Source organism: Mastomys coucha, unplaced genomic scaffold (genome assembly GCF_008632895.1).
Source record: "Mastomys coucha isolate ucsf_1 unplaced genomic scaffold, UCSF_Mcou_1 pScaffold18, whole genome shotgun sequence".
Classification (NCBI taxonomy): Eukaryota; Metazoa; Chordata; class Mammalia; order Rodentia; family Muridae; genus Mastomys; species Mastomys coucha.
In genome coordinates this window covers 94,761,051-94,772,776 of record NW_022196900.1, presented here as the reverse complement: position 1 = coordinate 94,772,776, position 11,726 = coordinate 94,761,051, and the positions used below count along the sequence as shown (strand labels likewise).

Below are 11,726 nucleotides of genomic sequence, written 5' to 3'. Positions count from 1 at the left end.
AAAAAAAAAAAAAAAAGAAAAAAAAAAAGGAAGGTCTAACTAGATGGCCTAGGTTCAAACTCATGATCGTCTGGAGTGCTGGGATTACAGGCATCCACCATCCATCCATCTTACACTTTTTAAAGACTCTCTTCAGTTGGTGGGAGCCACAGATGCAGGACCTTCCTTGGGCTGTTTCTGATCAAGAGAGGAGATGTGTGCAAAAGATTGTCTTAGACAGTGAGGCAGGGGCAGGCTGCTTGAGAACCCTGCCTCAGTGTTCCTCCTCCTTCTTGTGTTTGCTATGGGGTGGCCATACTAGAGCCCCTCCCATGTCTACCCCCCACCCCCCAGATAACAGTGCATTCTCTTCCCTCCCAGGCAATTTTTACACAGAAAAACAAGCGGGTGTCTGACCCACTGGACACTCGATGCTGGCAGGGCTTCCGTCTGGAGGACTACCTGATAGGGCAGGCCATCGGCAAGGGCTGCAATGCCGCTGTGTATGAAGCCACCGTGCCCACGTTGCCCCAACACCTGGAGAAGGCCAAACACCTTGGCCTTCTAAGAAAAGGCCCGGATGTCATCCCGAAGGGAACTGATGGGGAGCAGGCTCCAGGGGCCCCTGCCTTTCCCTTTGCCATCAAGATGATGTGGAATATCTCGGTAAGGATGGACTTTTTAAAGAGATCGTCTCTGGGGACTGGAAGAGACTTTCACAGGCTTTCCACCAGAAAGCCTGTGGGGTTAGGCTTCTACTGTCTTACGTGAGAGTCTGAAGCTGTCAGTGTCAGATTGTAACAAGTCCACCATCCACCGGGGACTCAGGTCCCATGGCAGATTTGGATTCAGTCAGGGTGGGCTCTGAGCGCCTGATTCCCTCGCACGCTCTGATGGTGCCCAGGCTTCTGTTCTGAGCAGCAGTTGCCTAAACCACGGGTTTCTGAGCTGACGGTTACTTCCTTTGAAGTCAGCCATGTTCTTCTCCATGCCCCAGCATGATCCAAGGCTGACTGTCACCTCCCTGTCATATCCCTGGTGGCAAGCATCATGGGCTCTGAGATCTTGGCCTCGGTTCTTTCCCAGGGCCGCTTGACTACCAAGAGTTCGAGGTCCAGCAAGCGTGTTCCAAGTGGTTACCTTCCTCTGGTTTCTGGTTTGGGCTTGCCACTTTCGAGGTGTATATCTCACCTTGACAGTCAAAGCCAGTTCTAGGTTGCAGCTGTCTTGGTTCAGATCCCACAGGTCTATGCAGTCATACGTGCCCTGTGCATATGTTTTAGGCAGGTTCCTCCAGCAAAGCCATCTTAAGCAAAATGAGCCAGGAGCTGGTCCCAGCAAGCCGCATGGCTTTGGATGGGGAATATGGAGCAGTTACTTGCAGGTAAGCACTCCTTTGCCCACCAAGCAATCATGAGCTTTTTGAGAGCAAACGCATTTGTCTCCCTGGCCCATAGCACTTCATCTACTACCCTGTACAGTTATTGCATGATGTCCTGGAAGGATTTTCAACTTGTGGATAAGTTAAACTTGAGAAAGACTGAAGGTTATCTCACACCAGCTAATAATGATGCGGATGGCTGATTCACATGGGAGCAGGAGTGAACATGGTCCAAACAGGCCCAGTTCAGAATTGCTAGGCATTGTCCTAATGCTGTCAAAACAGCGTGTGGGTGTAGCGCCACCTAGTGGTACACCTGTGTGAATGACGCGCCACCTAGTGGTACACGCGCACTGTCTCCAAGGGCATAGAGAGTGGCCGCGAGCCTGGAGTGCAGACTCTCATAGCCCTGACCCTTCTACTTGTTTCCATGACTTTCTTAGCTACCTGGCCTTCAGTCCTGCGTGTCTCTCCGATTTTTCCAGGTTTCTCTGGTTGACAGTTGGTTCTGTATTCTACCCCTGGTGCCTGTGCCAAGGGTGCTAGCTGGGTCTCCAGAGAAAGTGCCCTCTCCATCCCCACCCCCACTCCCAAATACTCAAGGGTCATGCCCACTCGGACTCTGTCCAGAAGCCTCAGACTCAGCTCCCTGCTGCCCTCCCACCCCAGGTTTCATCCTTGCCCATTTGTGCATTCCCACTCCTGAAAGCCACACTGCCTTCCTCGGAAGCCCGAGCTCTGACCGTCTGCGCCGCTCAGGCTGCTTTCTCTGCACCCTGCAGACAGACCTAGTTCAGAGCAAACTCCCATCACCTCACACTGCGTCAGAGCTCCTATGGCACCTGCCACAGCGGTGCCAGCCTCCTGCTGAGGTCCTGACACTCCATCCCCACTGACCCAGGGGCAAGGACAATGCTACATAGTGCAGGGACCCACTTCTGTGACCCAGAGGGGCAGTACAAGGACAAAAATGAACTAAGTCCACAGGGCTCCAGGACAGGGCAGCCACACTTCCGAACTTGGCTCGTTGATAGGTGCTCCTCCATTCTCCTCTGCACCCTTAGCACTGGTGTCTCCTCCCTGTGGCTCTTCTGTCCCCGCAGGCCTTTGCTTCCAGTCGCCTTCCCTGCATCCCCTATGAGAGGTGACCTCCCTGCCTGTTCCTTTCCCCAGCAGCCATCGGGATCTCAGATGAACCCATGAGCACACTGACCTTGGTTCCTAATGCCTGCTCTTAGTCTAATCAGCTTTGGCTGAGGGGCAGAGGCACCCTGTCCACAATGTTAACCACCATGCTTCTGTGGGGCCCTGGCTGTGGGGCATCCTGCAGGAGTGAACAAGGGCCACCAGGTGGCAGCACTGCAGCGAGCTGCATCAGTGTTGGGGACTCATTTGGGAAAGGGGATGCTAACCCCTGTGATGGGGAGATGACTTGGGCTGGGTCCCTGTCCTCGGAGAGCTAAAAGAATCACTCTTGTGTTAGAATTATTCTTGCATTAGACCTCACAGCGGTGACTCTGCTCTGTGCATAGCTCCAGCATTGTGGCTAGTGCCTGGCTCTCCATGTGACCGTAGTAAATGCTGGTTAAACAACTAACGGTGCATCAGCGTTGCTGGGTGCCTGCGCTGCTGAACAGGACTGTAGTGCGCTGTGTGCATTTACCGCCTTGCACAGAGCATTGCTATCTTTAGTCCGCATTTCCCACTCTGCCCTGAGCTCAGAGGGAATGAGTAGGACTGCCCAAGGACTGTGGCAGCCTCCAGGGTCTCTGAGCCACTGTGCTCTGCCATGCGAGGTGGATAGATGGGCCAAAGTGTGGATCAGAGGAGCCATCAAATGGGAGAAGTCACCCCTCTTGGGGTTTCCCCACACTGCGCAGTAGCTGGAACAGGGCACACCTGCAGTGGATATGGGTGCCTGCGGTGATGGCCTTAGCTCGTCTGCCCAGCTCTTGTCTCTGATGTTAGCCGCATCTGCTGTTCCATTTACCTGAACAGAAGATCCAGAGCCGGTCCCAAGCAGCTTGCCCCACACCCCAACATCATCCGGGTTTTCCGCGCCTTCACTTCATCTGTGCCCCTCCTGCCGGGAGCCCTGGCTGACTATCCTGATATGCTGCCCCCACACTACTACCCAGAAGGCCTGGGCCACTGCCGCACACTGTTCCTCGTTATGAAGAAGTAAGTGGTGGTGCTTGTGTAGGGGTGTAGGGGGTGGCAGGGATGGTGAGGTAGCTTCTCTTATCCCATGGGAGCCAGTCTGTCCTTGCAGCACAGGGAGGAACAAAGCATGCAGACGTGAGGGCTGTGCAGGAGAGAGCTGCGATAAAATGATGGATCATCCCATCTTCCAGAATGTGCTCCCCACCCAGTGCTCTTGGCACCTTTGTAGCTCCCCTCTCTACAGTGTCCTCTTTCAATGCCAGCTACTGCAGACACTGATCTGAGGAGTTGGAGAGTGGCACTGCCATGGCTTTGGGGGTCAGGGTGAGTGAGATCTGAAAGGATGCCTGGGAATATAGTAGATGCTCCAGAAGAGGAAAGGCCAGGCCCTAGCAGGGAAGGAGGCCATGGAATTGTGAATCCCCAGACATTCTGTCCTGTCCTGCCAGCTACCCCTGTACCCTGCGCCAGTACCTTGAGGAGCAGACTCCCAGTTCTCGCCTGGCTACCATGATGACCTTGCAGTTGCTGGAGGGCGTGGACCACTTGGTTCAGCAGGGCATTGCCCATCGCGACCTCAAGTCCGACAACATCCTTGTGGAATGGGACTCAGGTAGATGCTGGCCAGACCCACAGTGCTCCAGATACACCCAGAGTGCTCCAGGGAGGGGGATTGGAGACCCTGAGGGCAAGGTGTATGTATACATGTGAAGTGCACATGCCAGGGGCCAGAAGTTGGTGCCCGGCTCCTTTCTCCTTCTCTCTCCCTTATGTTTTTAGAAAGGGTCGTTCACTGAACCTGCAGCTCACTAAGAGTAGCTAGTCACCGAGCCCCTGGGATCTCTCTCCGTCCCCACTAGTGCTGAGGTTATAGCTTTGACATGGGTGCTGGGGATCCAAATAGGTCTTCATCACTCTAGCCGCTGAGCCATCTCCCCAGCCCTTTGAATATCGTATACTGCCTTGTTTAGCTTCTCTTCAAAAGAGGACTCCCCTCTTACAGTTTCTGGGGTCTCTTCTGTGGCCCCTTGCAGAACAATACTGTGCGTCCTGTAGTTCCTCTCGAACCAGTGAAAGGAAAGTAGACTGCAGCTCAGTAAAGCTGCCCACACAAACTCCCGCCTTCTCCCTCACTGGCCGTGTGCAGTGAGGAGCCGCTTGCGGAGGATGTTCTAGAGGAGTTGCAGGGCTGGAGAGATGGCTCAGTAGTTAAGTGCTCTCTCTTCCAGACAACCTGAGTTCGGTTCCCAGCACCCAGATGGAAACTCACAACTGCCTCTGACTCCAGTTCCACAAGATTTGATGCCCTCTTCTGACCTCCCCAGGCACCTACACATACTAGACAGCACGTACACATAGATAAAAATAAAACAAATATTTTTTAAAGACTTATTTTAATTTTATGAGTACACTGTTGCTGTCTTCAGACACACCAGAAGAAGGCATGAGATCACATTACAGATGAGTCACGATGTGGTTGCTGGAAATTGAACTCAGGACCACCTGAAGAGCAATTAGTGCTCTTAACTGCTGAGCCATCTCTCCAGCCCCAAAACAAATCTTTTTAAAAATTAAATTTAAAATAATTAGCCAGGCGGTGGTGGTGCACGCCTTTAATCCCAGCACTTGGGAGGCAGAGGCAGGCGGATTTCTGAGTTCGAGGCCAGCCTGATCTACAGAGTGAGTTCCAGGACAGCCAAGGCTACATAGAGAAACCCTGTCTTGAAAAAACAAAAAACAAAAACAAAAAATAATAATAATTAAATGTGTCACTAGAAAGCTTTTTCAAGGAACTCCATGAACCTTTATCTCCGAAGGTCCATTTGTTAGATTATTGGCATTACAAATTCAAACATAAGACTTGTAGAGTATAAAGACCCTTGGAGACCATTTAGCCAAGGTGAGGTCCTTTGGTCTCTGGGTTCTACCTAGTCTAGTTCATCCTTATCTTGGTGGTGGCATCTGGAGGAATTGGGAGGGGCTGTCAGGAGTACGGGCAGACCATACTGCTAAGCTCAGCCACCTCTCTGCAGATGGCTGCCCCTGGCTGGTGATCTCGGACTTTGGCTGCTGCCTGGCTGATGAACAATGTGGCCTGCGGTTGCCTTTCAACAGCTCCAGTGTAGAGCGAGGTGGCAATGGCTCCCTGATGGCCCCTGAGGTGAGTCCTGCAGTGTTTGTTTCTGCCAGCAGGGGGCGTTTCCTAAGTGTTCCCAGTAAGTGAAGGTTCCTGCCCTTCTGCCCAGTTTTCCCTAGGCTGACCTGAGGTCCCTGGGAGGTTTGTCTGCATCACCAGGGCGACTGTGGCAGATGCCTCTGGGCTTCATGCCTCCCCGTGATGCATTTACATTCTGGGTTCACGTTTGATCCCAGCTTAGGTGTTTTGTGTAAACACAGTGTAATCATCCTTCTAGGGCCTAACCTCTCTCTCTGCTTCCCGCAGGTGTCCACAGCCCGTTCTGGCCCCAGTGCGGTAATTGACTACAGCAAAGCCGATACCTGGGCTGTGGGGGCCATCGCCTATGAAATCTTTGGGCTTGCCAATCCCTTCTATGGCCAAGGCAGTGCCCACCTTGAGAGCCGCAGCTACCAGGAAGCTCAGCTGCCCGAGATGCCCAAGTCAGTGCCTCCAGAGGCAAGACGGCTGGTGAGGTCACTGCTCCGGCGAGAGGCCAGCAAGGTGAGGCTGCTTCCAAGCTTTGGGCTCTGGGGTAGGGCCTCTCTGTTCACGTCTGAGTCAAGGCTAAGTGTAAGGAAGCTTTCCAGTGTTAAACAGAGCCTCTGTCATATACAGGTACAGGCCAACTACAGAACAAAGTAGGTTTGAGAAGAAACAGGAGCAGAGGTCTAGCAATGTAGCCTTTGGGTCCTTTTGGGTCCCTTTCGCTCCCTGTTCGTTCATGGGGCTTTGGCATACTGAGCAAGCACCATGTCATCCGTGTTTCCCAGTCCTCTTGACTCTGGCTATGTTGGAGTTGCTTAGAAGGATGAGCTGGTGAGATGGCTCAGCGGGTAAAGGGGCTTGGCACAGCTGACAACCCGAGTTCAACACCTGGGACCCACGTGAAGGCAGAAGGAGAGAGCTGACCCCACCAAGTTATCCTCTGACCTGCACACACGTGCTACAGCGTGCACACCCACACACATCGGACAAATCCAACAAGAAAGAAAAAACCTTAGGGCCGGCAAGAGAGCTCGGTGGATAAGGATACTTGCTGCCAAGTTTGATCCCCATGACCTGGGATCCCCATGACACTGGAGGGAGGGAGCCAGCTCCTGCAGCCTACCACCCCTAAATAGATAAATGTAACTAGAGTATCTTGTTTAAAGGAGACTGGCTTGGAAAGAAAAGGATGTTTTTGAGAATCAGGTAGCAAAGACGCACCAACGGAAGGGAACACTGCTCTCAGTCCAGCAAGAGCCCAGACGCGAGTCTGCTGAGCCAAACTTGCAAGGGGAGGGCTAGTTCAAGTGGCTTTAGAAAAACCTGGCCTCAGCCTGCTGTTTTGCAGCCTCCACACCCATCACTGTTCACACCCCTCTTTGTTCATACACTTTACTGTTCACACCCCTCACTGTTCACACTTTCACTCTTCACACCCTTCACTCTTCACACCCATTACTATTCACACTTTTTAAAAATTTTAGATTTATTTATTTAGTTAATTAGTTTTTCAAGACAGGGATTCTCTGTATAGCCCTAGCTGCCCTGGAACTCACTCTGTAGACCAGATTGGCCTCGAACTCAGAAATCCGCCTGCCTCTGCCTCCCAAGTCCTGGGATTAAAGACGTGCACCACCATTGCCCGGCTGTTCACACTCTCAGTGTTCACACCCCTCACTGTTCACACCCTCACTGTTCACACCCCTAACCTCCTCATAGCAGCTGCTCAGCAACTATAGCAGGTGCAAAGGCTTCTTGCCCCAGTGCTAGAACCAGAGCAGTGTATAGATCCCCTTCATGAAAAAGATGTCCCAGCAAAGCTGACATGGGCAAGGGCCTGGGTGTGGTTAGGGGGTAGCTGAGGGAAGATAGGTGGGAGAATCAGACTGGGGCAGACTTGAAGTAACACTCCCTTGGCCGCACAGGGCGGACCAAGTGCTTGGTGCAGGCATTCTGACGGCACCTTCCATTGCTTTGTAGAGACCGTCTGCACGCTTAGCTGCAAACGTGCTGCACTTAAGCCTCTGGGGTGAGCATCTTCTATCCCTGAAGAACCTGAAATTGGACAAGATGATTGCCTGGCTCCTCCAGCAATCAGCTGCTACTCTGCTGGCTGACAGGCTGAGAGAGAAGAGCTGCGTGGAGACAAAGCTGCAGATGCTGTTTCTGGCTAACCTGGAGTGTGAGGCGCTCTGCCAGGCAGCCCTCCTCCTCTCTTCCTGGAGGGCAGCCCCATGATGGCTCTGTGCTGCACTGTTACTAAAAGACTAAGGGCATCTGTGTCGTGATGTCATGATGGTGTATAAGGGCTGAAGGAGGTGGCTTGGCAGGAGTCGGGACAGGCTGGAGTGGAGGAGGGGCTGACCAGCCAGAGGAAGCCTAGGGTTCAGCAAAGGGAGAGCGACCATGAACAACGGTTGAGGCAATAGACAGTCACTGCCTGTGCCCATCCATTTAGGTTCTTGGGCAGAATTAAGACGTGAGGCCAGACTAGGAGATGGTAAACCGTAAAGGACAGGAAATTAAGTAGTTGACTTATCTGTCACTGAGGCAAAGGACAAGCAAGCACTGCAGGGAGACTGACACTGAACTTTGCTTGTTGTCAATAAGTTCTTTTCATTTTTTCCCAACCACTTAGAAATGCAAAAAAAAAAAAACAGGTTTAGTTTATAAGTAGCAGCCAGCATGGCTCACAGTCAAGTTTACCAATTCCTGGGCTAAATGCATTCTCAATGTCTAACTCTTTAAAGATTCGAGCATTAAAGACAGTCTCCATGCCTAAGACATGCGCACACTGGAGCCAAGTGTCCTCCCCATCAGGGGAAAATCACTCTCACTCTGCTGACCAGGAGGCACTCCCCGCCCTCGTCCACCCTCAGTCTACAGGAGGCACTCCCCGCCCTCGTCTGCCCTCAGTCTACCAGTGGCTGTGCTGGTAGATTCGGATGGGCTGAGGGCCGCCCTCAGAGTGTCAGACCTGCCCTGTCATTGGGACCCAAGACAAGGCAGTGGCTGGCAGTTAGTGGTCCCTGTCCCTCGTGCCAGGAATGGGCTTTAGTATAGAGGTGGCCAGTGTTGCTTGGAATGTGCCCTCTAAGCCGAGGGCACCTGTGTTCATGACTGTGTTCATGGCCAGCAGGAAAAGCCATCCTCCTATGGCAGGGGTGTCCGCAGGGCTGGTGGGAATGTGTCCCTCAGGGCCGCCAAGCTACTTCCGGCTTAGTCTAGCACAGCTGAAACCATCTGAGCAGCAGGCACTCGGGGTGGTGTGTGAACCAGAGACTCACCGTTGGGCCAGCCAGCCTTACAGGAGCCACGGGATTTGTTGTTCTTATTTAAAGATTCACTTATTTATCTTACGAGTACACACCAGAAGAGGGCATCAGATCCTATTACAGATGGTTGTGAGCCACCATGTGGTTGAACTCAGGACCTCTGGAAGAGCAGCCAGTGCTCTTAAACACTGAGCCATCCCTCCAGCTCCGAGCCATGGGAGTATTAAATGCCAAGTTTACAGTACAGAGCAGAGCAGAATGTGCCGAACTGAGGTCCTGGCATTTAGAATGATTCTCATACCCTAACAGGGAGAAAGGGATCACATACAGTTTAACATGTGCTTGTTAAGAACACAGATGTGGCTAGGCTGGGGATGGTGTGCACACCTTTGACCCCAGCATCTAGGAGGCAGAGGCAGGCAAATCTCTCAAGAGGTCAAGGCCAGCCTGGTCTACAGAGTGAGTTCCAGGTCAGCCAGAGCCACACAAAGGAACCTTGTCTTGAAACAAAACAAAAACAAAGGGACAAAAAGAATACAGGAAAGACCTAAAGCCAGTGACCACAATGAACACGAACAGAGTTTTTATTTTATGCATATGGTGTTTTGTCTGTACATATGATGTATCACTTGAATGCCTGCTCTCCTGGGAGGCCAGGAAAGGGCATCAGATCTCCTCAGACTAGAGTTTCAGGCAGTTGTGAGCTGCCACGTGGGTGCTGGGACTTGAACCTGGGTCCTCTGCAAGAGGAAGCAGTGCCAGGTCATCTTTCTAGTCCCTGTCAGCAATTCTTCCCAGCAGCAATTCTGAGGCCAGCTGTCAGTCTAGTTTCCACTGTGTGATCCCCACCTTCCCTGAGGAGAGCTGAGAGACATGGTGTCCCTAGGCAGCAGCCCTGCCATCGTCAGTGTCATGGGGCCAGGTGATGGGTGAGGGCAGTGGTTCTCTTTATTTTAGAAATGGGGGTGGCTGCACATACGAAAATGCCACAGAGTGATTCAAACTGGGAAAACTTACAGAAAAAAAATGTTCCCTGTCCCCCACCCCACAGTCATTGCCCTCTGAGGTAAGGCTGTGCCATTTTCCCACGGCCTTTAAAAAACAAAACAAAACCCAATCAATCCATTGTGGTGACATCCTCTGGCTCAATCAGACTTCTCCTTCTCCTTCATGTGCAAGAAGACGATGCTGAAGATGAAGAGCCCGGCCATCATGGAGAAGGCACTGGCGTAGTAAGGATAGGCCGAGGGGATGAAGCGCTCATACTGCGTGTGCTGGAGTGGCCTCACTGACACCTGTAATGGGACGGGGTGACAGGCCCTAGTGGCTGGGAAGCCTGAGGGGATAACTACTGGCCAGAAACAGGACTGCCCCTTGTTTACCTGGGTGGAAGAGTATAGGTGGGTGTAGCCTAGCCGGTTGTAATCCACTTTAAACTGGAACACACCGTACACATCAGGCAGCTTGAACTGGACACTGTACTTGCCACCTGGGGAAGAAACAAGATCAAAACCAAAACCAGGAGGGTTTCCCAAAGGGAAGCATGTCCTGTGGCAGGCACAGGTGACAGCTGAGTGGCTTCCTCTGGCAGGAGTCCCACACACCTTTCCTCTTCAGGAAGGTCCTCACGAAGGGATCGATGCGCACAAACTCCAGCTGAATGTCATCACCATCAAAGGGGACCCACTTGCCATTGGAGAGCTGCTCTATCACGATGCTGTACTCCTGAGAGGAGAGGCTGGGTCACAGGCGCGACTGTCCTGACTGCCCACCCCAGACATGGCAGGGACTCCAGTAGGCCTGCAGTCACTAAGCATGGCTGGGCCAGCAGCTGGAGCACCTCTGCCTTCCCTGGGCCTGAGGTCCTTAGTACAGGTACTGAAGAGTGAGTGAACAGGCTGCCTCCTCTCCTCAGCCTACAACGTCCAACCCAAAGCTCCAACTGCAATGTCACTCAACCGATAAATGTGACTGCCCTGCCAGTTAGATGGAGCAGGCCCTCCCTTGTTGTGCAGCCACCAGGGCTTGAGTTAGTGCCAAAGCCCACTCCACATGTCTGCTGACTCTTAGGGACAGACTGAAGTATACAGTCATTGTCTGAACACCCCCTATCCTTGACCACCCTGATTAGATCCTTAGGACCTGCCTTCCCCAGGACTTCTTACCACCAAGTCAGTGACAGTGTAGGCATTGGGTGGGGCCATCTCGCCCACCCGGTGATGGGACACAGGCCCCACTCGAAGGACACCCTCCTCCTTGAACACCCAGCGTGAGAGGGCCACAGCTAGTTCATAGTTGCCTGTCTGAGAATACCTGGGGAAGGAAGAGGAGAAGCTGCAGCCCAGTCCTGCCGGTGCTAACAGGCCAGCACACACTACCACATTCAAGCTCTGGCGTTACCTCTGCGCACCGGGTGTGGCCTTCTGCACTGCTGAGTTGAAGAAGGCGTCGCTGAAGAAGTCCAGAGAGCCACTGAAGATGACCCGGGCGTTGTTCCTGGCCTGGAGCCCAGCAATCAGCAGAGTATTCCTTCCCACCGCATGGGGGTACTGGAAACAGGATGGGACAGTCACCTAGGCATTACCAGAGTACCGGCAAAGCCACCACAGCAAGTGGACAGCAGGCTGGATCCAGCTGGCCACCGACATAGCTCTGCCCCCACACCCACCCAGGGGAGGACCTAGGATCCCACTGTTTCCATCACTGTCCCAGTCCCAGCATCTCTTCACTGGGGTCAGCACAGCCCATGGCTCTGTGTGTGTGT

The 11,726-nt window shown here is 52.8% G+C and overlaps 2 protein-coding genes across 2 annotated transcripts in view; one reads left to right on the top strand and one right to left on the bottom strand.

Moving 5' to 3' along the window:
- The window catches only part of Pink1 (PTEN induced kinase 1), a 13,875-nt gene extending 5,412 nt beyond the window's left edge, over nt 1-8,463 (top strand). Inside the window, exons 2-8 of the mRNA XM_031379203.1 lie at nt 361-645; nt 1,263-1,363; nt 3,359-3,541; nt 3,973-4,136; nt 5,557-5,684; nt 5,967-6,203; nt 7,668-8,463. Of these exons, the coding sequence (XP_031235063.1) occupies nt 361-645; nt 1,263-1,363; nt 3,359-3,541; nt 3,973-4,136; nt 5,557-5,684; nt 5,967-6,203; nt 7,668-7,925 (1,356 nt within the window). The 3' untranslated portion in view covers nt 7,926-8,463. The remainder of the gene's footprint in view (nt 1-360; nt 646-1,262; nt 1,364-3,358; nt 3,542-3,972; nt 4,137-5,556; nt 5,685-5,966; nt 6,204-7,667) is intronic.
- Nucleotides 8,464-9,523: 1,060 nt separating this feature from the next.
- The window catches only part of Ddost (dolichyl-diphosphooligosaccharide--protein glycosyltransferase non-catalytic subunit), a 7,586-nt gene continuing 5,383 nt past the window's right edge, over nt 9,524-11,726 (bottom strand). Inside the window, exons 7-11 of the mRNA XM_031379204.1 lie at nt 11,363-11,516; nt 11,128-11,275; nt 10,567-10,687; nt 10,345-10,451; nt 9,524-10,257 (exon numbers count right to left, since the gene is read on the bottom strand). Of these exons, the coding sequence (XP_031235064.1) occupies nt 10,108-10,257; nt 10,345-10,451; nt 10,567-10,687; nt 11,128-11,275; nt 11,363-11,516 (680 nt within the window). The 3' untranslated portion in view covers nt 9,524-10,107. The remainder of the gene's footprint in view (nt 10,258-10,344; nt 10,452-10,566; nt 10,688-11,127; nt 11,276-11,362; nt 11,517-11,726) is intronic.